This window comes from Lagopus leucura, unplaced genomic scaffold, assembly GCF_019238085.1.
Source record: "Lagopus leucura isolate 7727_CA_CO unplaced genomic scaffold, USGS_WTPT01 Super-Scaffold_1, whole genome shotgun sequence".
NCBI lineage: Eukaryota > Metazoa > Chordata > Aves > Galliformes > Phasianidae > Lagopus > Lagopus leucura.
This window is the reverse complement of record NW_024962250.1, coordinates 10,595,420-10,622,831: the sequence shown is the minus strand read 5'-3', so window position 1 is coordinate 10,622,831 and position 27,412 is coordinate 10,595,420. Positions and strand designations below refer to the sequence as shown.

The following is a 27,412-nucleotide window of genomic DNA, read 5'->3' as shown; positions in this document are numbered from 1 at the left end:
CTGAACCTCAAAGATTTCCAAGAATAGCATAGATAGACAGCTTATTTCCATACAGTCCCTCTGGACTGAACTGAAACAACAGAAAACTGATGTCTGAACATCTGGTACCACCACAGTGCAGCTCTGCTACCTTTCATTTCTGTGCCATATTGCAGGGCAGAAATTACTGCCTTGGACGATTCTGAACCACAGTCAAAAGATATAACAAGCTTCAAATCCCCCTGCCAACAGGAGCCAGGCTGCTTCACTTAACATTCAATTCTAAAACCCTCCACTAAGCAGGCCATGCTTGAAAGCAAGGTTTGCTTTAATTTAGCAAAAAGTGCTCCATTACATAATGAGAAATGACTGACAAAGAGTTTTTTTTCCCTACAAGCAATCCTAAGTCTATGCATATGAGAGCCTCTAAAGCATCAAAGGTTTCAGCGTATTATTTTCTTAATTTTTGGAGGACCTAGGACCAAGATCAGTGAATTTAGTCTTTGAAAATCACTTAAATCAACTTACACAAGGAAATTAGTCAAAGTTTGTCCTTGTTAGGTGCCTGACTCAGGCCAACCTGATCTGCTTAAGTAAAAATAAATACAAAATCATCAGCCTCGATCCCTTGCCGCACTGTGCTTGTGTCATTAGCTTACTGAAACCAATCAAATACATTAAGGTGCACTTCTAAGTAAATAAAAGTTAGCCAAAAGCTTGCTGAGAAGACTTAGTTACTCCACCAAGTCCAGTGACAGACCCTAAAATGATTTCATGATTCCTTGCTGACAAACTTAGAAAAGACACCTTCCCCATCCAGAACAATCCACAAAACAGTAATTAAAAAGGTTTTGATTCAGTTTTGTTCACACTTGCATCCAACAGGTTCTTTTTAATGCTACCTCCTATGACATCATGGGAGCAGAAAAGGCAACTCTCCATAATCCCATTATACTTCAAAGACCACCAGCGGATCAAGTAGGAGTTCCTTCTGAAGGAAGGCACGAGGCTCCAGGGAAAGAACTTTAAGGGCAGGCATGAACACTGTTTAGGCTTCTGCTACAGTCAACTGAATAGAGATGGGTATTTCTAGAGGCAGTAAGATACGTGTTTAAAATAGGATCTGAGGCTTCCTCACCTGAAATTACACAAATGTTTATCTCACCTACTATTTACCTGTCAAACTGAATATACTGCTGGGCTAAGGATGGTGCATCTCACTGAAATGTAGTAGCAATAAAGTTTTGAGCTTAATCTCTCTGCTTTTTCCTGCAGTCAAACAAGAACATCATTCTCAAGCATTTATTTGAATAAGGAAAGAAGCATATTAAGGAGGCATTCCTGGCTCAAACCATCTACACTGGGCTGCCTGGATAGCTCCCAAACTAAGCTCTGCATTCAAGACAGTGGAAACATGAGCAAGGTGAATCCCAGACAATGCACAGCATCACAAGCATACATTTAGATTTAGCTGAGCAGATGCTGAATGTTTTGATTTCACTTACATAACTCTAATTGTACAAATAATCCAATTTTGACTATTTTAAGTACTAACAGTGTTAATTTAATTTGACCTTTACATTGGAAGGAGGTGCTGGCACATCTAGAAGTCCAGAGGATGAGTCTATACGCATCTGGAACAAAATCAAGCAGAAAGTCTGCAGAAAATAGAAGACAACTGAGTGTATGGAATGACCGGGGCTGGCAGCCACAGAGTCATGCCCATCAGTTATTGTTAGAACAAACCTTGTGCTTTTCCCATTCAGTCCAATTGCAATGACCTCACCTGGTCAGATTACTCCTTTACAATGGTGAAGTCAGTCATGTTTTAAGTCAGACTTCTGTACTTAGGGAATACTGAGTTGTAACACGATTTCAAGCACAGCTCCATCAAACAGAAGCAATAACCAACAGGCAGTTTTAGTAGCAGTAATTCGGGGCATGGCTCCACCTGCCATTCCTGTATACACACCTGAGCTGGTTTGTGTAACGCCAGCCAGCAACACAGCCTTGTCCACTCACTTGCAGATGTACTACCCTTTTTGGGTAGGTATTGCAGCCTTGTATGAATATCAAGCTGCTGCAGTTGTCATGATCAGTGCTTTCCAACAACTTTCAGTGCAGAGGAATGTTTCAGACTGCAACACAAAAGCATTCTAATAGGCAGATACCCCTTGCTGACTATCCACTCCCAGCAACCAGTACATGCTGGGCTGATTTCCTGGACCTTCCTGAGGCAATTGCCAGTTGCATACCTACCTGATACAAGGCCTTAATGGCAACAGGATGTTTCTCTGCTCCTGTTTCCGCCTGCACTATTTCACCCTGACCCAAAACACTTGAATTAATGCATCTCAACTGAGGAAATGTTTTTTTAAATACTCATTTGAATTTAAATAATTCTATTTGACTTAATTAACTTGCCTATTGCCTATGTAAAGTAGAGCAGCTTTAATTACCTTCCTTTCACAGAGAAAGTGAGACTCGCTAACATTCGGTAACTGCCTTCTGCAGTCATTTATATCTCAGTAAAACATTACTAAGGTGATCTCTTAGAATTCTACTTCTGGGGTGCGCTGTCTTTGCTTAAGACAAAAGAAAAAGAGGAGTATATCTTATAACCACTGAAGAGGTCAGTACAACGATGCACTCTTGCACAACGCATGTTAGGAACTATTTGCAGACTTTATAATCAATTGATGTTTTGCTTCCTGACCTCAAGATTCCAGGTTACCCGTAAGTGCTTGTGCTGCACGTACCCTGAAGGAACTTGTTTGGTGCGATCTCCTCACACTGAGAACCTGCCTCCCAGTAACATCTCCTCGATAAAGCTGTATTGGAGCTTAAAAACTCTGTTTTATTAGTCAGAAGGGTTTGCTAAGGATTTGCTGTCAGCCTGGACTTCCCCAGGAAGTTGATGCATTGCTGCTCTTCAGCCCTTCACATTAACTATCAGCCAACAGTACAGATCGCTGGTCTGTTACTTCTGTCCAAGACTTATATCCAAAATAAGATCTGAATTAGCACGTCTCTAACCATGCCTTGAATGGCAAAAGTGGGCACAAAGTAAATAAATGTAAATTCAAAAAAATGTTATGTACTTTAAACATTTTTTGTATATTAAACAGAAGTCACATTTTCTGTTTTAAAGGTGTCTCTGTTCAACTGCATGTGCAACATTAAAGTACGACAAAGAGAGAGCTTAGTTTTCCATTTAAGAATAAAGGTGCTTGGAAACATGCCTACACAAACCTGCCCACTGCTTCTCCACTAATTCAAGGTGGCTTTCCCATAAGCATATCTGGTTTTCCATGTCCAACTGCAATTTGCATAAACTCTTCCCAGAAAAGAAACAGTTGCCTAATCTGCATTAATGGCTATTCTGGCAACAAGAGATGATGGAGAAATTCTTGATTCTGTCTAGCATAAGAGGCATTTACATCAATAAGCATCTCGGCACAAGTTTATCTAAATGCAGTCTGCTCAGCATGCTTGCAGAATACAGCTGGTCTTGGTATCCCAAGTAAAATCAAGGTGTACCCAATGAGGTTTATTTCTTTTGAGAGAGATAGACATGAACAATGCCCTGATATCCAAAGATGCTATTCTAAAAGGACAGAATATCTGTTCTTGCTGCTAGTCCCTCTCCTTCTGCAGCTCTGTTTTTGTTCCAATCCTAACACCACACATCAGCTGAGCCATCTAAGTCCTGTCTGTCTAGCAGCAGAATTAGCAGACACATAAGTTCAGCAGCCATGCTCACAATAAGTGGTACAACATAATTCGCATGTCCTTAATATGCAACCAGAAAAGACAGGCACTCAGGCATTACAAAGCCTACCCTATATCCAGATGGGTTGCTTAACTTTCCACAACCTCCATTTTTTCAGCAGTAACATAGAGATAATAAACCTGCCATGTTTGACAGCAAGGCTATGAAGCTTCATTAATTTAAATGATGAGAAAGCCTACTGAGCTCCATACAGAAAAAGTGTTATTTAAGTAAGGTTTTTATTCCAAAGGAGCAACAAAAAAAGATTCCATTTCTGTTATTGTCTACATCAATTTGCATACAACTGTCCAGCTCCCCAAGAGGTGCACTCTTCCTTTTTCTGCTAAGGACTTCTGTGTGTTACATAAGAAGAACATTTACTCTAACAGAAAGATGTCTCAACCAGTGAAGATCTTATGATCATTGGATTTTTAATAGCATTTTTAAATTACACAGATTACTGTTCTTTACCTAAGTTACATGTGAAGTATTTCAACCAATATAGAGAGAGAAGACTGCATTCTAATCACTTATGCACTCGTAGTTGCTGAATTAGAATGGTTCTTAACTCTGTTTTCATGGACATAGAAACAGAAACTAATGGAACGCATTACTTTCATTTGTCTCACTGTAACTACCAGCCTAAAGATGGTGTTGCTAGATTGCAGCTAATCTATACTGTTCTTTATTTAAATTTCATCTATTCAAAAATAAAATCGTGAAAAGAAACAAAAGAGATGCTGCAGCCTTAAGTAATACAGGCTGGAGCAGAATCCAGATGTCCTCTTTTAGCTTTTCAGAGAACTCCAAGGTGCAGTAGCTTCCCCTCAGAGCTTCCATATACTGCTGTCTAATTCAGTGATGCTTCCCTTGGTTACAAATGCTGAGACGTATGTCTGAATAAGCATAACCATGACTGCCTTTTTACCCTAGGCTGCGGTCACTGTTCAATTAATGGAGGTCAAATGTAACCTATTGAGTACAGATCTGACTAAGAAACTGACAGGAATAACAGACATCTTCTCCCCCCTCCTGTGATCGCCACCTGATTGGAGGAAAACTTAAATGCTACAGCTGGTTCTGAAAGCCTAGGACTGGAAAAAGTAACCAGCCAGAGCACTAAGATTCTTCTCCCATCTTATGGGCTATGTCACGTAAGAGTCTGAGCAGTAGCAGCCTGCATGGTGCTTCATGTGTCATAGCCAGGTATGCAGTGCAGAGAGCAATGAAGAACAACTGAAGTAATTCAGACGGCCCACAACAATTGTCTAAGGCGAAACATGAGGGTCTCCACACCCTGAACAGGTGAGGATCTGAAAGATTTGACAGTAGAAAGCCACCGCAAGCCCACTCCGACTTATGTCACAAGTTCTGTAGTGAACATCTTATGCACAGACAGTGTCTGGAGTCTCACATAAACACTTTTTATATGAAGCACTCTACCATCTTTAAAAAGCTTCACACCTTCTGCAAGTCAGCAGCGCTGGGACCACAATGACCCTCTGCATCGCAATGGCAGGCTCAAAAAGTACCCCAGCCCTGCAGGCATGTGAGCCCAGGCTGAACCGGGCCATGCACAGCCTCATCCAGTGGGCAGCAACTTTCTTTTGTGCACCTTTTAAAATATAAAGTTGTTTAGTCTAAATTAGGTACAAAATCTTTCTAATAACCTCCTTCCTGATGTGCTACACTTCCTTTCTCCAGACTCAGAATTGCCACTTACAAACAACAGTAGGAACCAAACTATTTGTTAATCACTTTCCACAGCTGGCAAAAAGACTTGCTATTATCTTAGCCTCTATTATCTATACTGCTTGCTGCCTAAGAGCATAAAATAATATTTCCTAATACTAATATTTTGCTTGTCCGAGCAAACTATCTTTTATGAGTCAGCACATTTGCAAAATGAAATGAAGAGAAAACCACTTGAAGTACCTTGCCATGTAGTTTGTGGACATCATATCTTATCTGAGCAAACTCACGGAGTCCAAAAGATCCTCCAACAATGTAGAGCTGAAAAACAGCACAATGAAAGCATGTGTTAGGACCATCACAGAAAAAAGAATCATAGAACCACCAAGATTGGAAAAGATCTCCAAGATCATCCAGTCCAACCATCACCAACATTTCCTGCTGAACCACGTCCCTCGGTACAACAACTAAACATTTACATGTTGTGAAGAACACTCCACATACTGACACAGAAATATAGAGAGCAAAGTTTTGTGGTCTGGCAACTGGATATATCACAGAGCTACAGCTTCAAAAGGTTGGTAAGAAAATCCTTTGAGAGGCCTACCACAAATGGGACAGCCCCATATTTGTAGCTCAAGGCATTAATGCTGTTCTTGTGGATAGATACTGATTCATCTATACATACAATAGAAAAGGAAGTATTAATATCAACGAAAAAATAATGCTTTCTTTATGTATGAATATTCTGGTAAGAACAAGTAACAGGAAACAGAAAATAAAAGCATTCAAAATAGTTTAAAAGAGCCTGAAAATTATTTAAGATTTATTCAGCCGTATCTGGTATGTCAGCTGATGATATGCTATCTTCACACCATATGCTGAAAGTCTCAAGGAACAGACAGTAAATGAATCTTAATATGGTTGACATCTCAGCAAAAAAAAATCCATTAGCTGATATTCTTTAAGTTCTAATGAGAATTATGTTAATTAACATCTTATGTGTTAATTTAACAAATGTCATGTCCTAAAGAAAGAAATCAGCAGTACTACAGTCAAGTTTATAGTTACAAACAGCGCTTTATGGTTGTGATGTCAGAGTGGCTGTGGTGGAGCCAAAGCAGATGCACTGGTGTATAGCAGGTTCAACAAGGGAGAAAGCAGAAATCCTTGCAGCATCACTTCAAAATTAGCCTGTCTGACAACAAAATTGCATGAAGTATATTGTTATGAGATGTAATATGAACAAAGGCACGTTCAACTATAAAGCAAATGTTTGGGGACTTTTTTAGCTTAGATCATCTAAAACTCTGTAAAGTAGCTAGTGGAAGTGAGGCAGACAGCTGCTGCATGAAATAAATCATGTGCTGCTCTCATTTGGCCTCACCACACTGTTTCACTTGTTTGACAGCAGCCATCTATTATACATTAATTTCATGTTTGCAGCTATACACATGATAAAGAAGTTGATACACACACACTTCTCTTCCTTAAGACAAGTTTTGGCCTGAAACTGTAACCTTATTCACAACATCTTTATGCTGTTCCTGGGGTAAAAAACTTGCATTTCGGTTTCCTTTTGCTTTTCATACAGCATAAGCAGAACAGCCAGCCTGGTAAGCTGGACACGTCGCTTAGAGCCATTATCAATACGAATGCCTTACACTTCCAGTACTGTGATGGTCAGTTTCTCTTCCTCCAGATCTTCTCCAACCTTGGTGATTGTATGATTCTATGCCACAGCAGCTACGGGCAGCTCTTAAGTTAATTATATATATATTTAACTGCATTCAAAAGTCAGTAAAAGAAGAAATGACAGGAAAGTATCAATGAGTTTCTGCAACTGTAATAGCATTAAAGGTAACAAAGTACCTGGAGACAGACAATGTGTTGAGTGAAGTACTGGCCTTGGCTCAAGTACTACTGTTCTCTTTTGTACTATGAGGGAAGATGTCCTCACCTTGTTCATATAATTGTATTTAAAGGGAACAGTACAGACATACAAACAATGATAGATCTAGATTTAGCAGGCAAAATAATCAGAAGTGGAGTAAGACATTACAAATTTCAGCAATGTTCTTAGCTTGTTGGCTTTGCATACTCCATAACTCTCACTCACGTTTCTAGTTTTCCAATTTATAAAATGGAGATAATCTCTACGTTCCTTGCAAGATAAAAAAGTATTACAATGAATTAAATTGCTCAGTGTAAGTCAAGGGCAAAGCAAAGTCCAGTATGTTCCAACAAATGCCAGCCAGGCCCAGACAAAAGAGACGCAGGGGAAATCCTAGCAGAAGCTATTCAGGATACCATATAAATAGAACAATCAGGTTGGCAACATTTTCATGAGGTCAGATGCAACTTGACGCTCCACTTAAAGTGAAAACTGGGAAGGTAACTCCAAACAAAAAGAAAATTAAGTACATTTTCCTCCATCCTGATTTGATAATCATACATATGCTTAAATCATAAAATGTAAATGCATGAGCAACTGAAGATTACCCAAGTCGGAAAGTTGAGATATAACGGCATTCTGCAACAGAACCGGTAGTTTTACATGCTTCAGATACAGAGCACAAACTTTATTATGTAGTGAACACAACCTGCTTAATTACTTGAATGCAGTCAGCAGAGTGATGAAATGCTGTGCTTTCTCCTTTCCTCCCAAAGTTTAGCTTAGGATGTAAAATCAGGAAACACGTTGGTGAAGCAGCACTCAGCACCCGTTAGGGTGAGCAGCTCAGCAGCACAGTGAGCTCAACCTCCCATCAAAGAACTCGTGCTGGATCATTTCTTTATGTTTCAGTGAGTACACAAAAAAAAAAACAAAAAACAACCCTACAACGTTGTAATGCAATTATGCATGCATGGAAGACTTGCGTGTTGCAAAACAAAATGAAAGATAGGATGTGACATAAGAGCACCATCTGTCACATAGACTCAGCAGACTCAATAAATGTCTTATGTAAAAAAATGACATAAAACTCTCTTTAATTCTTTTTAAAAATCTATTTGTTCACTTCTGCGTTGGGAAGTATGTTATGCAATTAGTTATAGATGGCATCAGGCTGATCACTTGAACTGTGTCTTAGGATGGATAACACTTGTGTTTGTCACCAACCACAGCGAGACGACGTTCACCGAGGACTCATAACAGCACAAGAATATACAGTTAAGAGCAGATCCCTACTTTTTTGGAGCCATTTTCAGTCTCTTGGGCTAAAACAATAACAGGAAACAATTTCTCCAGCAGCAGCGATTGGTGGTGTTATAAGCATCCCTGTTGCTAGAGAGACTCATCCCTGTTACAGCAGTGGCTGTGACAGGCAGATCACTAAGGTACATTACATTTGTTGCAGAGCCCTACATGAAACCACACTAATTAGCGCTGGCAACACATATTACGGTGTAAAGAAAGCAGGAAAATGTTATGATAAATATTGCTGGTGAAGGAATGTGGTAATTTTCAGCCTCTTCTTCAGGACTGCTGCTGCAAAACCCTCCAACTACTCATTGTGAGCTTCAAAACTAGAGCAGCTATGAATGATTTTTATTTTAGTTTGCAGTGATCACAGTCAAAAGGGTTTTGGGGTTTCCTTTCTAAAGAACTGTCATGTATGCAGTGTAGGGCTGGTGAAAGACAGCAATTTGGCAGCCCAGGGGACTGAAGTCTCCCATTTGTTTCCTAAATAAAGCAGCATTTTGCACTGCCAAGAAAATCAGCCGAGCCTCAAGCGCCCTCCTCTGCCAGCTCCCACTCAAAGGAGTTGCTTGCCAGTGCTGCGCAGGCTGCTGAGAGAGAACCGGAGCAGAATCCTCTTTGAAACTGACTGAGATTTCACCCTGCTCCCAGTGGGAGCGGAACCATGTCTGCTTTTCTTCTTGTCCGCAACCACTCTCAGCTCAGATCAGGGGAAAAACAAAAATACAAATCTCTTAATTTGATTCAAGAGCACAATCAAGTAAGGGAGCGCTCTGATTTACTGTATACATTAGAGCTTACAAACTGCACTACATCCAGAAACAGATTAAACACGCCAATAGATGGCTGCATCCTCACCTGGGGCAGCACCTGGCACACAGCAGAGGCAGTCACAACCAGCTGGTAACGCAGCCCTGTGCAGTGCTACGCAACCTGGAACTCCAGGCAGAGTACTGCACTTGGACAAGCACTGCCTTAACCTGCTCAAGGTAGAGTATGTTCAAAGCAGTCAGTCTGACAGTTGCAAATACGAGTGGCTACAGGCCACAATACACCAAAACCAGTCCACACACTTAGACTTACAGTCGTATGATTTGGAAGGGCTCCTTAAAGGCCATCCAGCCCAACCCCCCTGCAATGAACAGGGACACCCACAGTGAAATCAGGCTGCTCAGAGCCCATCCAGCCTGACCTTGAGTCTCCAGGGATGGGGCATCCACTGCCTCTCCGGACAACCTGTGCCAATGCTTCACCACCTTTACTGCAATAAACTTCTTCCTAATATCCAATCTAAATCTCCCTCTTTTAGTTTGAAACTGTTTCCCCTAATATTACCACAGCAGTCCCTGCTGAAGTCTGACTCCTTATTTCTTACAGCCCCCCTTTGGATACTGAAAGGCTGCTCTCAGGTCTCCCTGGAGCATTCTCTTTTCCAAGCTGCATAGCCCCAACTCTCTCAGCCTGTCACTTGCAATGCTACTATTCTGTGTCTTAGGAAGAAAAAAAACTGAAAACATTTGTTTATTAAAATGTCCATTTCATAACAGGTTGGAAAGAATGGCAAACACATTAAGTAGAAACCAACCTAAGAACAATGCAGAAGAGACAGCAAGCCATATGCTCCTCAGTGTGAGCAATTAGCAAAAAAGGGCATTTTCAGCCACAGCCCTGTCACTTTGCATTACACACATTGATGGCTTGGGCTGCTCAGATGACCCGGGAACTTCACTCAGCAGCTGCAGCTGTCTGAAAACCAGGTTTGCCATGGTGGCCAAGCTGCAGCTGCTGGGTTACCACCTTCTCTTTCTCCAGAAGCTCCTAAAAGCCAAGCTTTGGATTCCTTCTTGAAATTACCATCTGGGCACTCACGGGTTCAAAAAGTAGAAAGGAGCACCTACTTGTTTGTCTAATACTTATCTGGAAGATACTCCTCAAATATTAAGAATCAAAAAGAAAATTTGAAGGCACTGATCCAAAGGTGCGCTCAGAAATGGATGAGCTGACAGTTCTGCATATTTCACATCTCATTGTAAAACTCCACAAAGTAATGGATGTTAATGAAAATCCTGCCAATTCCCCAAGCCTGCATTCCCCCACCACTACCCTGAGTGATGCCAACAATGTTAACAATAGCACTGACATATCTAGAAGTAAAAAAAATGTTGATTGCAGCAATCCTTTTTCATACACTATCAAAAGTGAATTTAATAACATTTTACAGAGAGAGCAAGAGCCACAGCTTCCAGTTGAGCTGGAATTCAGCAGTGAAAGAAACTCATCCACAGACAGAAATTCACATCCTGATGGGTGGGAATGTGGGTTTTTGGAGCAGGTCGATAAGGCTGGGAGACCAGCGGTTCATTGCGTGGCCTGAGACACTGCTGGGCTTCTCTGTGGGTCTCCTGGGAGATGAACACATGGTCACAGCATTACCCAATGCCGTCTTGCTCCTCTGATGCCTGGGATGAAGTGTCTATCAAAGAAAACCTGCACTGCTCAAGGCAGCAATGTAGATGGCAATGTAGGACAGTCTGTGCACATGAACACTGGTGGAAATACATTTTAGGAAAACATTTACTCATAGAAAAAAAGATCTTTCACAGTTCCAGGCTGCCCTCATCTTCTCTTTTGGCAACACTGCACACAGTAGTTGAAACACCGAAGATCCAGAGAGAGGAAGAGACCTACAAGGAAAGCATTTGTGAACATGTAGTCATTACATGACAAGGGAAAAAAGAAGAAGGCAAAAGAAAAGGAAAGATGTGGAAATCCTCATCTACAGATATGAAGGATTTTGCAATGCTCTACAAGCTTGAAATCTGAAATAGCACATGTATAGAGCAATATGCTTAAACAGGTGTAAAACAGAAATCCCCAAATGAGCACAGACTGTGCGTCCTGCCTGTGAAGACACTGAGAAATTCATATTGATATGCTGACAGGAGAACTGGAACCACAGCTGCATGTGGCTTCTGCAACTTACAGGATATGAAAGACCCTCGTTTGGAATCAGCCAAAGGCTGAATCACAAACACAAGATTTGGAAAGTGTCCTGAGCATGCAATTTAATGATTTTTACCATGTTTTTTTAAAGTAGTGATGAAGCTCTCCTGGAATAGAACCAAGTACCCTGAAAATGCTTGTGTATGGTAGGCTTCATGTGATAAGGAGACATTTTACATTATGATACGAAAGAGATGCCAATGCAGCTGACAAAGACACTTAAGTCACCACAGCACAGCCCTCCACCCTAACAGTGAACTTCAGAGCTACATCATGCAGTCAGCCTGGCACCAACACAGCTGTCACCACCTCCACTTCAGCCCTCAGGCTGCCTGGCCAGCAGCACACAAGCTGGAAAGAGTGTGCCCAAACACTGCAACTGACACATCTTCCTGGCAAAGCTGTTGTCAGTTTAAGGTTTTAAGGATCAGCCAAGAAAATCCCTTTCAGACGAAAATATTCTAACAACTCCCAAATGAACACAGGGGAAATAAAAGGATCAAGAAGATAATTTACACTAAAAAGGAAGAAATATTTTTTATATATATTTGTGCATGTATGCTCGTAGCGAGAGCCTAACCTACCACTGAGTTACCATCTCTTTAACCTTGGAGTATTTTTAAAGAGTGCTATAGAGGCTTTTTATTCAAATATGCAGTGCAAGGAGGCAAGACATGAGATTCATTTCAATAATAATAATTACAATAAAAAAATATAGCGCTGATGAGGTCCGGTAGTATTGAAGAATAAACTTCTGTCTAGTGAAAAAATGTACAGCACGCAAGCTTCTAACAGGACCTTGTATGTCAGTATTATCACCAAATTCAGCAGAACTTGAAGGTCACAAAGGCACACTTTTGCAGTTCTGGACACACATTCAGTGCCACTGGTGCTGCAGTTGATCTTTTAGCAAAACTGTGTTCAGCTCCTGAGGTGCTTTCAGAGTTCAATGTTCAGCTGGGGAGCTGCCATGAGCCACATGAATTGTCCTTTTCCTTCCTCGTTAGGTAGTCTTTGGGCAGCAGCACGATGACAATCACAGGGGAGAATAATTTTAAGGCAGGGGAGACGTGAAACCCCAGAAAGAAAGAAAGCAGAGCGTTCCTCTGCTTAACACTGACTCCGGAGGAAGGATCTCTGAAGTAAAGAAAGGGGAATGAAATTCTGGAGTGCAAAGTCAAAAATTAATTAATTAATTAAAAAAAAAAAAGACAACAACAACAACAAAAAAAAAAACAGTCACCCCAAAACTTCTGCTATAGACTGATGAGAAATCGTGCAAAAGCATCAGAAATGCTGAAGGGCTGCCATGGTCTGGGACTCACAGCCGTGCTGGCAGCTGCTTCTTTAATCCCTTCCTAAAGAGTACCACGAACTTCCCATCCTAAGGAAGAGTCCCTTCTCCCTCAGCAGCCGATCCGACGTGTGTGGACTTCAGCGCTTCTTTCACAAGCCACAAAAGCATCGCCACCCACAACGTATCAACAGCCGTGCAGAACTTCTCAGGACAAGCTGACCGGGTGCCTGCAGTAACCCCAGCAGCACAACGCCTGCTGCATCTTTTATGTGCCGGGCCTTCCCGAGTTTACAGGAGCTGCTAAACTCGTCCCGCTGAGGGCTCGGAGGAGTCCATCTCTTCACCCTGCATCTTTCTGTCTCTCAGAACGACGTTTCCCTTTTTCCCCACAGTATTATGACCTGCGTGCACCTTGCAGGACCCACCAAGGCACCTTGTCCTTTTGGAAGACTGGTCGCTCGCAAGCTTTATTGCACTTTTTCGACCCCACAAGAGAAGCAGCACATCCGCGCCGTGCTTCCCGCAACGCCTCATCACGCCCCCAGCTGCGCCTCCCCACCGAATCGGACTCGTTCGTTACCGGAAAGCTGCGGCCACGGCGTCCATAACGTATCCGCACAGCGCTTTTCCCCGCCCCGCCGCACCTCCCGTACCTTAACCCTCTCCCTGACCGCCCCGCTCACCAGCAGCGGCACGCCGAAGGTCATCGTGCGGCCCCGCCACAGCTTGCGGAGCCGCTCCATGAGGCTCCACCGTCGGCCCGCTGCTGCCGCTTCCGGCGCCGGGCCGCCCGCCACACCGCTCCCTCCGCCGGCGCAGCCCACACACGGCGTTCCGCTGCGCTCCGCGAGGCCGGCTCGTAGGGCGGGCCAACTGTTGCCTAGCGTCGTATAAATGTACTGCGTCGTTATATTAAGGCATCACGCTCATGAGTGGCGGTTCGCTCCGTATTCCAGCAAAGCAGAATTGCTGCGGTGCGGCTGTCATGGTGAGATCAAAGTGCCGTCCGCAGAACTGCAGCGATCCACACCTGCCCTGACATACAGTTAGTGCTCTCTGAATGCATACAGGGGAAGGAGCAGGGACTTAGCCTTCACGAGAGAGAGCTTTGAAGCCACAGGAATGAGAAAGCAAGAAATTATTATGCACTGGAACAGGTTGCCCAGGGAGGCAGTGGATGCCCCATCCCTGCAGGCATTCAAGGCCAGGCTGGATGTGGCTCTGGGCAGCCTGGTCTGCTGGTTGGCAACCATGCACGTAGCAGGGGGGTTGAAACCACATGATCATTGTGGCCCTTTTCAACCCAGGCCATTCTGTGATTCTGTGAAAAGACTTTGTGTCTAAACTGAGATCAGGGACATTTAGAGAAAGCAAGAGGTACTGAGGGATCAGGAGCTTCTACAGCTGGGACACCCCAGCAGGGCAGGACCAGAGCAGCAGGAATCAGTGCCGTTCAGGGACAATAAAGCACTGAGATCACTGCTGCAAAGGAACACACAGCATCTGCCCTCCCCAGGGCAGCATGTAGGCTTTGTTAATATTCACTTGGTGGATAACTGCTGCGTTGCCAGCTGAATCTTCACTTACAACAAAAGACAGTCAGCTCAGTGCTGGCAAGGTACACCTGTAGCCCCCAGTAGCTTCTGTAGAAGAACAGACATCCTTCCAGAGGGTTTCCTTCATGATTTTGACCTTTCTGTCAAAGCTCATTGATTAAGGCAGTCCCCAAAGTCTGGTCATTAGCTACATCTTTCATTTTGTTTCCTAAGAAAGTGACAGCCACCAGAACACTGTCAGTTTTCCCACATTGTTATCCCTTATCCTAATCACATTGCACCCCAGAAACTTGCATATCCTTTCAAAACAAAGCTGGCTGCACAGATAAACTCCTCCAAGATTTAGAACCATTCATTATTTATTCCAGGTAGCAAATGAATGAGTTCTACCATTCAGTCAAATACCTGAATTCCAGAAATGCCAACTTTCATATGGGAGCTAAGAGAAGAGAACAGTCCTGTGCCCATCTCTGCGCTGTACTGAGGGTGGGATGAATCTCCCAAAACCACGACAGCTGCCATTACAGACATAGAAGTGCTGAGAAGAGAGGTTATTGCTTACCTCATTCCTCTCACTTTAACTTTCCTTAGAAACAGTTTGACATGTAACACCAGCATTATGCTAACCTCACCTTTGTTGTTACTTTCTCACCTGTTGCTATTAGCTCTCTGTTAGAGAAATAATCCACAGCTGCTGATGCCCACATGCAGAGTCAACACCCTCATGTTCCAAATTCTAAAAGGGCCCAACAAGTCTTGGGTTAAAGGGTTGTGTTGGTGCCACTGAGTGCTCTGGTCAAGAGTTATAAGCTGTTCTTTTGTTTCCACTGATAACTACTGGTATCTGAAATTTTCCCATGATGTTACAATCCAGAAGAGTAAGAGAAAGCAAATATGAAACTAAATGCAAATGCTATATAATTACATGATAATAACAATAATTTTATGTTCAGAAGGATAAGATTTGCTTAAATCAAACATGCTGTGCCAGAGATAAGCAGTAAATTAGACTTTAAAAATGTTTTCATTTTTAATAATCTAAAATGCTGTTAAATTACAGAGATAAAGCTATTATCAATATATATTTTATTTCCACAGTGTCCCTTTGTTCTTATCATTGTTCAATCACCTTGAACAGAGAGGGGTGAGGAGAAACCTTTTTGAAGAGTGGAATATATTCTCATTTTGACTTACAACAGAGGTTGCATGCCTCCTTGTTATGACCCCTACATAAAAGACTGACAAACATAAAAGTAGATAAACATCTAGTTTTTATGACAACAACAGTTCACCCCAAGTGTTACTCCCAATACTTCAAGCACTTATCCACATCCCCAAGAAGGCTGAGTGCAGCTTTCTTGTCTGTTACAACACAGCCAGTTAGATATTTTATCTTCTGGAATACTGTGAAGGTTTTACTTGTGAAATGTGCCACTGGAGCCGTAGTTCTCTCCTAAATGTATAATGATGTTCTATCTGGAGCTCAGGTGCAGAATAGTAACCTGAGGGTGCTGGTTGGCTGGCTTTTGTCAGATCAGGAATCCCTGGTCTATGCAAAAGCTCTGGGAAAGCCTTTTCTTACTCACCTCCAGAGAAGGACCTACAAAGTGATTTTAAAATTCACTGCACATACTGTGCTGCTGGCTATTGGCAGGCACCCTGGGAACTTCAGACGAATGGAACTTGCATTGCTGGTTTAGGCTACAGTGACCATGACTGCAGGTGAAAAGAGCACACAACAGTACATTGTGTAATGTTTCTGGGCAGCAGAATGGAAAACAGGATGGAAATCTTATTAAACATCCTGGAACAAGCCAGGGTAATCAAGACTGGTGCTGGATTGGATACCAGGAGCTGTAGAACTGCTCACAATGCAGTACTGACTGTGAGTAGCCAAGGTTTATAAGGAGTATAACTTTAGTTCAGTACAGAACTTGCAGCAATTTGTTCAGAAGATGAAAATGGAAGGTGCGCTGTAAAATGCTCATTGTCCAAACACACATTTTTCTCCTTTTTCACTGGAGGTATGCACACGTAACAAAACATGAAGCACTGTCTGTGCAGACATCATGTGCATCATAGCCAAGACCTTCAGCACTGAGAGCATGCACTTCTATATACCTGAGCTAAAGAAACAGCTGGTTGGATTTAGCATGCTCTTGGTCTTCCTTCAAGAGTAAAAAGAAACAACATCTCTGAAGGACAGTCTGGATGGAGGGGAAAGTCCTGACTTGATAGCAGCTGTTGAGAACAGCGTTTCTAAAGTTGCAACCTCCTGTCATCACCAGACCTGTTCTTTTTTATCCTCCTTTGTGTGGTCAAAAGGAGCTAGAAGGGGGAGAGAGGCTTGGGTTTCCCTTTGATGCTCTCCTGCATCTTCTGAACTCTTGGTGAGGTAATTGAGTGGAAGGGTTGGTATACCTCTCCTTTTCTCCCTCCTCATCTTTCTTGTCAGCCATCAGAATGAACAGAAACAACCAGATTCATATAAAGAACCTGCCTGGAGAGACCAACAAACCAGCTCTGCCCATTTTTCATGCCAGTGAAATAGTGCACACAACAGAAGGCACCATGGTGGCCCATGCATGGGAAGGGTCACCCATGCTTTCTTGATGTGGCCCTAGGTTTCCTCCTCCACCTCCAGAAAGGGAGGAGGAGGAAACAGGTTCATCACTTATTTTTTACCTTCTTGGGTTGGCTCTGCAATGGTCTGGGGAAGGGTGGCTCAGGAGACATGTTTTATGTTTATGGGTGCAGAAGAAAAAGCTGAAAGAAGTACTGATTTTCCCAGTAGATTTCTTCCCCTTATCTTACTGCTCCAGAGGGCCATTTCCCTCAAAAACAGCCAGCAAATGTCAGGTAGGAGATACGTTTGCCAGCCTGGGGAAAAAAAAGGTAACCAGGAACACTGCCTAGAAGTAGGGGATCTGAGAGGGGTTTGTGCCAAAAAGCACCAACATGGACAACAGTCATCTCTGCACCTACTTAGTAGCTGCCTCTAAGCAGTAGCTTTTTTTTTTTTAATCCCAAAGAAAAGCCATAGTAACACATTCATTTTCTGGATTCTCTTTGTTATTATTTTCAAGAGCAGGGCAGTCAGTCGAGCTCTTAAATTTGAATAATGAAAACTGGTAGTTGTAAGAACATCAGCACCTTTCAATTCCTTCACATGAATTAGAAACCTGATAATTACAAAAGGGATGTGGCTGAGTGGAGCTTGTTGCTGGTCTAAGAGATGAGAAGGTTGAGTTCTGGCTCTGCCTGCCTCACTGGGTGCAAGCAGGAAATTTGCCACATGGCAATCCAAGCCAAAATACAGAGGAGGCTGCTGGGATCAAGTGGGTGGGGGAAGAGATAAAAAGACAAAACTGTCCTAGTGGAGGGACATCACAGTATGGTGCTCCCTGCTCCTACATGAGCTCTCATGTCTGAGAGAGCAGCATTCTCCATGGATCAAGGAGCATGGGGATCCTGGGAGGAGAATCCAGCGTAGTTGCCACACTCCTCAGCTCAGTGTTGGAGTTCACAATCATTTTGCCAAGTAACTGTAGTAGCAGCCTTTTGAATAGGGTCTGAAGCTTCTCCTCCTCAGTAGTAGGGGTCTTCCCTCCCCTGCTTTGTCAGATGAAAAAAGAGAAAAGAGGGGAGAAACCATGGTGTGCGAAAGGGTGACTGAGGAAGAAACAGCACAAGAAAGAGGAGAATGTTACTAGAGGCCATAGTGGGCACAGCTCAGACCCTGGTATGTCTACAGGTTCGTGAGGTGCCTGAGGCTGAGGGAGTGGCAGAGGTGGAGGGAGACTCCTCGTCTGTTGTGTCCCCATGCTCCTCCTTGTGCAAGCCAAGGCTGATGTGGCTCTGCAGGGCTGCTGGGGTCAGCCACTCCTTGGGGAGGCAGCTCTGGAGGAAAGGGATGCAGGAGCTGAAGTAGGCCAGGCGGTTCACCCAGCGGGGGATCTCCTTCCCACACAGGATCTGTGGAGCAAACAAGGAAAGAACACAGTTAATATAGTACCAAAAGGCATCTGTAGTGGCAATGTTATTTCCATCTGCACCATCATCTCAGCAGGGTGAATTCCCCGTTGCTCTGATGAGAGCTGTTTGAATGCAGGGAGCATCTTCTGCAGCTAAAAACAGCTCTAAATGCAAATGACTGCACACAGTGACTTCTCAACATGCACACAGAGCTCTGCCAGCCATAGCCCTTATCAGCATCAGAGCGGTGACTGGGGAAAACAGCTCACAGCCCTCAACATCTTCGGCTCAAAAATTCTGCAAAAAGATTTAGGCTGTTACTGGGCAGACCTTGAGGAGTCAAGAAGCTGAGCCCAATGAGGCAGATGGAGACATCTAAGAAGTTGTTCTTTCTGCTCACTTTTCATCCTCATGCTGACACACCAAGTCAGTCAAGCCATGGTATCTACTCTTTTTCCTATTGTCAAATTACCCTTTAATTTCTCTGTGTGGTATTTCCTGAAAGTGGGGAAAAGAGGAACAAACATAACTCTGACAATTGTTTTCTCTTAGCAGACACAGAAGAGGCACCAGGAGCTAATCAGCCTGAAGGAGATGTCTGTGGTAAATATACTGCCAGTGCAGCCAGTACCACAACAGCATTCCAGAGCCTAAAGTCTGTGGCAGGTACAATGGTCATAATACCTGAATTCTCCTTCCAGTACAGTTTACAGGACAGACTGGGAGGAAATTCCACCCCACTAATCCCACTTCATGTAGATTAATGGTTCCAAGGTTCCCACGCTGCTCCTTCTGCCAATGCTACATTACTTTGCTCTTTCTGCCACTCTCTTCCTGTCTAAAACTACACTTAATTTAATACTAATTACTGCAAAAGCTAAGAGGGTGTTTGTCTCTAGTCCACTAAAGAGCTTATCTGGTGAGATGTCTATTATTGACAATGGAAATGCAGAGCTTCCTCAGAGATTCTAAGAGATCTGTTAGGGAGCAGCACTAGAGCAGTTGCTGGAGGACAGGCCAGCCTGCTTTGTAGTTCTAAGGACTGATGACCATCTGGTCCTTGATGCATACTGTGATCTGGCCAGAACAATCTCTGCATCAGTCCAGCAGTCCCCTTGAGTACAACTAAATTAGCTAACTCCAACAGCGTGGAATTCCCAACAAGGTGTGGAGCAGGCAGTCAACCCATGACCATGCTAATTCCACTATGGAATGTTAGAGAAGCCTACCATTGCTCAGCAAAACACACTGCTCAACGGGAGCAAAAAAGCAACTGCAGGGAATGCCACTAATGCTACAACCTGCTCCTCTGTTTTCAGCTCCTTGCCATAAAACATACTGTGCTACAGCACCCAGCAGTACTTAGCTAATGGAGAAACATCAAATAAACCCGACTGCAATGGGATTAAGCCAACTGAGCTTAAATAAAACAACAAAAGCAAAAGGAAATGTATGTTTTCCAACTGGATATGAGTCCATGGAAAATGTACTTACTGAGGCTCTTCAAGGCAGTTCTCAACTGAAAACCAAACACTGGAGCAGTGAACTCACAGAACCCTGTTACCGTCCATTGTTTCCCCAACCAGAACTCTCATCTTTGTTAAAGGTTCTTGGAGTTTGGAATTTTTGAGTTGGTTTTTTTCTTGCCTGACAAACAGGTGGGTTTCTGTCTTTTGAAGGGGATAAGCTCCTACTTGCTTCCTGAGACCAGTCCCCACTTCAGGCAGAAGCCCCTGTGCAGGCTGCATGTACGCGCAGCTTCCACTGTGTGGCACCTTGTGACAGTCACACATGCCTCCCAGAGCTGTAGTTGATTTTGAGGACTGCATTAGAGCCGTGAGTGACCCAGCTGGCATCTGCAGAGTTGAACGGTAACAGCAGTTCAGACATTTGGGGCTGAAGCCAAATCTGACGGAGAAGCTGGTCCTGACAGGTTGGGTGCTACTGCTGCTCAGCTGTCGAATCCACACCAGGATTTCAGCTCACCAAAAGGCAGCTCATTTAGAACACAAGACGAGCCTCTCAGCATCTTAAGCCTGCCATTTTGCACTAACGAGACCCTGGTTAAAATGTATAAAGAGCTCTGGGAGTAAGAACTGCAACCCATGACTCTTCCCTCTATTAAAAACCCTAAGAACTAGGGTTAATTTCTCAGCAAGATCTTAAAGTTCCTGTATGCTTTAGTTTGAGCAGGGAAACAGCTGGAAAACTCAGATTTAAATGCCATCCATCAATGGACAAGGCTGAGTCTTCTGCCTTGCAGAGGACAGTGCTATCAGTGAGCTGTTTTCCTCCTCTTTCTCTTTCAAAAGAGAGTGATGCTCCGAGCTACACTCTAAGCACTCTGTGTCTGTTGGCATATGCCAGACATACTCTGAGGTAGTCTCACAAAAGGAGCCCCTTTCAAAAGAGGCTGAAGAACTGAGTAGCTGTAGATCCTAAGACAAAATGCTTGGATGCAATAGGCTCTGTGCTGTGCTGGATGATGCACCTGGGGCAGTTCAGGCCATGAACAGAAGAATAAGTCAGGCATGCCAAAGCCACGGCCCACAGGCCGCGTGCGGCCTGGCACATCTCGCAGTGCGGCCACCCTCTGCCCTGCACCGTCATGGTGGCAGCTGTGTCCCGGTGTGCACCCATCACTCGGCAACAATCAAAGCACTGGTGTGCGACTGGCACTGTTACTGGAACCAGAGGAAGGGGAGGGTGCAATGCAGTGCTGACTGTTTCTTGTACCCATCACGGACACTAAGTTGCATCAAACTCCACGTGTGTTACACCTGGCACATGCTTGTGCTGCTTGTTGAGAACAGTGCAGTGTCGAGACAAATAATACGGCACTATGCTTAATTTGTAAGGAAACTGTGTCAGCTTTCAAAGATTACAATTTGAAAGGACATTATCTGCAAAAACACGCTGCCAAATTCGATGCATATCAAGGAATGCTTTGTAAAGACAAAACAGTGGAACTAAAGTCTGTCATCTCCACATAATCTTTTTTAAAAAGTTAACACAAATAGACTCAGTTGTAAATGCTAGTTATGTGGTAGCAAATCTGATTGCAAAAAAAAAATCAAAACCATTTACTGATGATGAGTTTATTAAGCAATATTTGGAAAGTGTGGTAGATGTAATGTGTCCTGATAAAAACCAGATTTTTCTAAAATCAGTCTCACCAGACTGTAGCCAGGTGCACAGAAGAAGTAGGAACTTCTGTCAAAGGAAATCTGGAGAGTGCCAATTTCAATTTTTATGACTTGGCAATAGATGAAAGTACTGATGCCACAGATACGGCTCAAGTTTTCATTTTCATCAGAGGTATTGATAATGAATCACTGAAGAAATAGCTTCTTTGGTGCTGTTAGAAGACACAACTAAATATCATGATGTGTATGAAGCAGTAAAAGTTACGTTAAAGCAATTTTTGTTAGCTCTTGTCAACAACTCATCTGGTACAGCTATTGATGCTGCCCCGACGATGACTGGTAAAAAAGAGTAACTTATGAAATTAATAGAAGATGACACAATTACCACTGGCAACTCATTTTGATGAAATATCACTGCATCGGACATCAAGAAAATTTATGTGCAAAAGCTTTAAAAACGGTAACATCAAGCCAATTGTCATCAAAGCTATGAATTTCATAAAGTCCACGGGATTGAATCATTGCCAGTTCCAGGAGTTCCTTAAAAGAATGGATGCTGAGTCAGGATAAAATGCTAGAAAGATTTTACGATTTGCAAAATGAAATCAATTCGTTTATGGAACCAAAAGGAAACTTTGTGCCAGAAATTGAAGATGAAAAATGGCTCATAGATACAGCATTCTTGGTGGATTTGACCACTCATTTAGAAGAGTTAAGCATAAGGTGAGAATCAACTTATCTGTGCTGTGTTTCAAATCATAACAGTTCAAAATGAAATTTATGGCAAGCTCAAGATATGGCAAATAATTTCATGCACTTTTATGTGTTGGCTAAACACTAGCATAAAATATGCAGCCTTGTTTTCAGTTTTGATGAAAGAATTTGAGAACAGGTTTCAGATTTCCAAAAAAAATCATCTTTTTGTTCATATTCACAACTCCATTTCCTTTTGACATAAATACATTAACTACACATTTTCAAATGGAACATATGAAGTTGCAACCAGACGTTCAACTCAAAGAAAAATTTGATTGTCTCTTTACTAGATTTTCGTAAGACCTGTCTTAAAAGACAAAAATATCCCGTGCTTCACACTCACACTTTATACGTCATCGCTTTTTGGCAGTACATACATTTGTAAACCACTGTTTTCAAGGATGAATCACAGGAAAAGTAACATTTCATCAAAAATTTCTGACAAGCACCTCGAGAACTCACTAACATTTGCAACCAGTGCCAAGGAACCAGACACTGATGAATTATTTTCAGAAATACAAGGTCACATATCCCACTAATTTTATGTTTTTGTTTCTACCTGTGTTTTATATTTAAATAAAAAATATGTTAAGAATAAGTCTTGTTACTTAGATACATTAACTATATTATAAATCTGATATGCGTGTCAAGACAATTCCTGCAAGCCAAAACATTGGACACCCCTGGCATAAGACAAGAACTTATTTTTTAAGTGAGCCCTCCCAAAAGTAACCACATAGTGCCCCAATCTGTGAAAATCAAGATGCCCAGAAGTAACATTACATTCTTCAAACAATGCATGCTAATTCTTTCAATTCCTATCATCAGGCTGAGCCTCTGAGAGTTCAGCACTGAACATCTGCTAAGCCACGCACCGCCACTTCCACTTTAGCAGCCTTGCTGAAAATGAGGTAGCATCCACACAGGGCACATATCCATTGAGCTACTGTACAGTATTACCCTTGACATGTCTTACAGAATGCAAAGGGTTTTACTGGTACTCAAGGAGGTGCTGTTTCAAGACCAGTGGCTGAGAACAGCTGTTGCCCAGCATGATCATCCATATGTTAAAACATACATAAATATATATGTGCACACACACACAAAGTGTGAGTTGAACATGTCCAGGCCAATCCACATCCATGGATTAATGGACATTAACAGCAGCCTTTTTCTTGAATAGGTAACCAGGAAAATCCTACGTTTCCATCTCAGTCTGAAGCCTTCTTTCTTAACACTGCACAGCAGCAGGTTACTGAGGATGGCGATGCAATGAGTACAGAGAATACTGGAAGCCATAGGAACAGGGGAAGACTTTGTCTGGCAGCATTGGCAGGACTCCTAAGCAAAAGCTTCCAGTTTCAAAAGCTATCAACATACTCAGACACTTCATTTACACTTCAGGCACTGGCAAAAAGGACATGGTTTTTCCTTGCCATCTTTGTTTGTGGAAAGGAGATGTATTCTTAGCATTCTTACACACAGTCACGCTCAAAGACTCCATGATGAGATGAACTCCCCAGAGGGTATGAATTAACTTAGCTCCAAGCTGTTACGCTTAATTATAACAGAAAGGCCACAGAGCTTTTGGTTTGGAAAGACAGCTGCAAAAATAAAACAACAAGGTAAAATAGATGGTACAAAATATCCACATTTATACCAGTTCCAGGAACCTTAAAATGTTTTGCTGAGTTGGTTTTCTTTGTTGGTGGCAGTGGTGGCTTGTTGGTTTTTTTTTCCATTTTTCTCTCCAAACTCACTCTTATAATATCTTCACACTTAATATTTTTGGCTGGATAGATCACTTTAAAGAGAAAACCTGAAACTACTGCAGAGGCTCATGGAGCACAATCAGACCATTTCCAAAAAATTGAAATGATGTCCTCGGAACTTGACATTTTGAGAGTTTGATTTCTGTTTCAAATTATTTGCCATACTATTCCCCTGCACAAGTAGGTAGATGGAGGAAAAGGAATTACCAAGAGACCTGGAATGTGCATGTTCGGATTTATTCTGTTAACCACTTTCACTGGGATAGAGCACTCATTCAGGATAGCAAGACTAGAAAAGCTAATGATGGAAAAATGATGGACTTTTATTGTAGCCTTCATTCCAAGGACTCCCCAAATACTTCATAAATTTCAACTGATACACAAACTACCCTTAGAAATCTCACTTTGTCACTACAGAATGCAGTAGCACATCTGGAATGCAGTGCAGCAGTTCACTAACAGCATAGAGTCAAATTCATGCATATTTATAGGCAGTATTGAGAGAAAAATGACATCCATCTGAAATCATGAGGATAATTTATGAGTGCAGGATGTCGTTATTAGTAACATTCTTCTAGATGCATGTGGTATTTTAAAAACAGAAAACAAGACGCATCCTGTTCCTTATAGAACTAGCTACGAGGCTAATGAAATAAAGCATGTCTTTCATCAGCTTGTGTGAGGACTGGCTCAGGTGCCTGGAAACCAAGGCTGACTCGTGTTTTTTATACCCTGTGGTTGCTTACGGTTTGTTGTTCATTTCTGTCCCCCTTTCCTGCCTGTCTGCAGTGCTCTGTCCTCTGCCAATAACAGACTAGCATGTATGCTTTTGCACAACAAAACACACATCTCCTCCTCACAACAGAGATGACTTTTTAGCAACTGCTGACTAAGGAAAACAAATGGGTATTACTTGTCTCCTTAGGACCTGCTGCAGAATGGTTTATAAAAGCTTCTCTTGCTTTTGACTGTGACACACAGGCCTCCTGAAGTTCCCTTCTCTGATCTTTAATCCCTTCTCTCTGGGCTTATGGCTAAGGAAAGCTTTCTAGTTTTAATAATGTTACAAGAGCTCATGTGTGTCTGGGGATGGACCTGGAAAGCTTTGGGGTTGAATTATGCATTGTGACTAACAAGTTGCCCTCATTTGGTCCTTGACTCAGCAAACTTGCCTTTCTCAGCAAATCTCTAGGAAGTCAAACTACTTTAAGGGAAGCATGATTCTGATGCAAGTTTGTTATATGCTGTCAGTTCTGCCTTAGCTGAAAAAGGACAAGTGACAGACAGAGAGAAAGGAGTATGTGCTGGCCACCATCACTTGTCCCTTCAGTACAACCCCACAGCCTCCACAGGGAGATTCTGTTTGTATGGCTTTACCAAGCACATCCATCCAACCTGACATGGAGATTTAAGACTCATACTGTAGTGTCAGCAACCAACAGTAGGAGGCCAGATGCCTGCACGAATCCTCACTTGCAGGATTCACCATGCAGACTCCATCAGTTAACCTTCAGAGCGTCATCATTTGGAGAACATCCCTGTCAACTGAATTGAGATTCCTGCTGACTTCAGGAGGGAGGGTGCTATTTAACTCCCAGGGGAACTTCACAGTGCTGCGTTAGTAAGATTCTGACTTCTAAAACCACAAATACACTGATTCTGATTCAGGCCTCTCTCTTCTCCTCCTGGAATGTGTTTTCTATGAATGACAAAATACTGATCAGTAACAAAATAGATTCATTGGTATTTAAAGGAGTAAAGGGGTGAAAAGGATCAGTGAGTACAAGAGGAAGGTGGATAAAGAGATATCAGTCTGACCCTAAAGAGCCTTCTGAAGGATGATCACATATAGAAGTTAGCCTTGCATACTAACTTCAGTGTTGGTTCTGGTCAGTTTTAATACCTTACTCTGGGTCATAATTTAGGAAGCAAATAGAGATCATGAAATCATAGAATCATTAAGATTGGGAAAGACTTCTAAGACCATCTAGTCCAACCACCTACCCCTGATGTTCCCCACTAAACTACAGTCCCTAGTATCACATCTACATATTTCTTGAACACCTTGCAGGGACAGCATCTCCACCACCTACGTGGGCAGACTGTGCCAAAGCCTGACCACTCTCAGATGTTTAACTCCGCTTCACCAGCTCTAATTGCAGCCAAATTCAGAATATGTTGACTCCAGCGGAATTCATACCAGCTCATTCAAGTATTTCTGAGCCAAATTTATCCCATGTTTATGATTCTCTGAAAATGCCCCTAGAAATCCAAACTGGACCTACTAATAGACCCAACCCTCTCCTAAGTTTTTGTTTGTTTCAAAAAACAAAACAAAACAAACAAAACAAAACAAAACCTTTAGAGCATTTGCAAGACAGATAAATAATTTCAGGCCAGGAATCTGCTACAGAATACAGTGTTTTGACTTGTTCTGCATACATATAAATCACAAGAAATTATTCCTCTTTCAAGAAGAGTGAGAGAAGACATGATAAAAGAATAAAACTTTCTGTCTCTGCTGCCCTCAGGCAAAGTTTTTCAACATCAACAATCTTTAAGGTCAATCAAATCAGTGTCTTTCAATTCATTTCTTTTGATAAGCATCAACTTCAGATCTTGCCAAAAGGGCTCAGAAGACTCACAGACGTTATTGCTGTCCCACCATTGGCTCCTGGGAAATAAAAGGGGTTATTTTCCCTGCTGCTCACAAAAGCCTCACTTCTCTGATAATTTTTTGTCATGTGGCCTATTGCAAGGTGCTAAACAATTTATTTAAATAGCAACTGTTCCAGTTTCTTGGCAGTAATAACATTGATGAAGGGAGGAGGAGAGGTTTCCTTGAGTCATTCCACTTATCTGCCAGTTCTGGTACTGATTCAAAAGTGTTTTTCTCCCTTCCCGTGTTGGTTTGCCCTTTTCTGAGACATGCTGTACCAACTGTTGTCACTGGTAAGAACAGAGCTCCATAGCTTATCTAAGACAGGAAGCTTCAGAAGCACGGGAAATTGCTGGTGGGAAGTGAAATGAGTCATCCTGTTTGTGAATGGGTTAAGCAGTAGGAGCTTTTTCAGAATCTTTTAACTTGCAGCAACACAATGTCCTTACTCAGTACTGAGGAATATCACCAGACTGAAGAACCTGGAAGGAGAAAGCACTCATCCCCTCTCTGGTCCTTCAGTTACTGCTGTGTTCTCAGGCAGCTGTCCTCAGGCACTGCGCACTCACCACGTGCCTACAAATGAATAGGGCTTGTGCTTAT

General features: G+C 42.6%; 2 protein-coding genes across 2 annotated transcripts in view; both read right to left on the bottom strand.

The window, feature by feature from the left end:
• Positions 1 to 13,724, bottom strand: part of LOC122180905 (cytochrome c oxidase assembly protein COX16 homolog, mitochondrial) — a 37,614-nt gene extending 23,890 nt beyond the window's left edge. The window contains exons 1-2 of the mRNA XM_042872875.1: positions 13,629 to 13,724; positions 5,687 to 5,764 (exon numbers count right to left, since the gene is read on the bottom strand). Coding sequence (XP_042728809.1) covers positions 5,687 to 5,764; positions 13,629 to 13,688 — 138 coding nt within the window. The 5' untranslated portion in view covers positions 13,689 to 13,724. The remainder of the gene's footprint in view (positions 1 to 5,686; positions 5,765 to 13,628) is intronic.
• Positions 13,725 to 15,518: 1,794 nt separating this feature from the next.
• Positions 15,519 to 27,412, bottom strand: part of LOC122175136 (deubiquitinase DESI2-like) — a 53,329-nt gene continuing 41,435 nt past the window's right edge. The window contains exon 7 of the mRNA XM_042862569.1: positions 15,519 to 18,476. Within this exon, the coding sequence (XP_042718503.1) occupies positions 18,234 to 18,476 (243 nt within the window). The 3' untranslated portion in view covers positions 15,519 to 18,233. The remainder of the gene's footprint in view (positions 18,477 to 27,412) is intronic.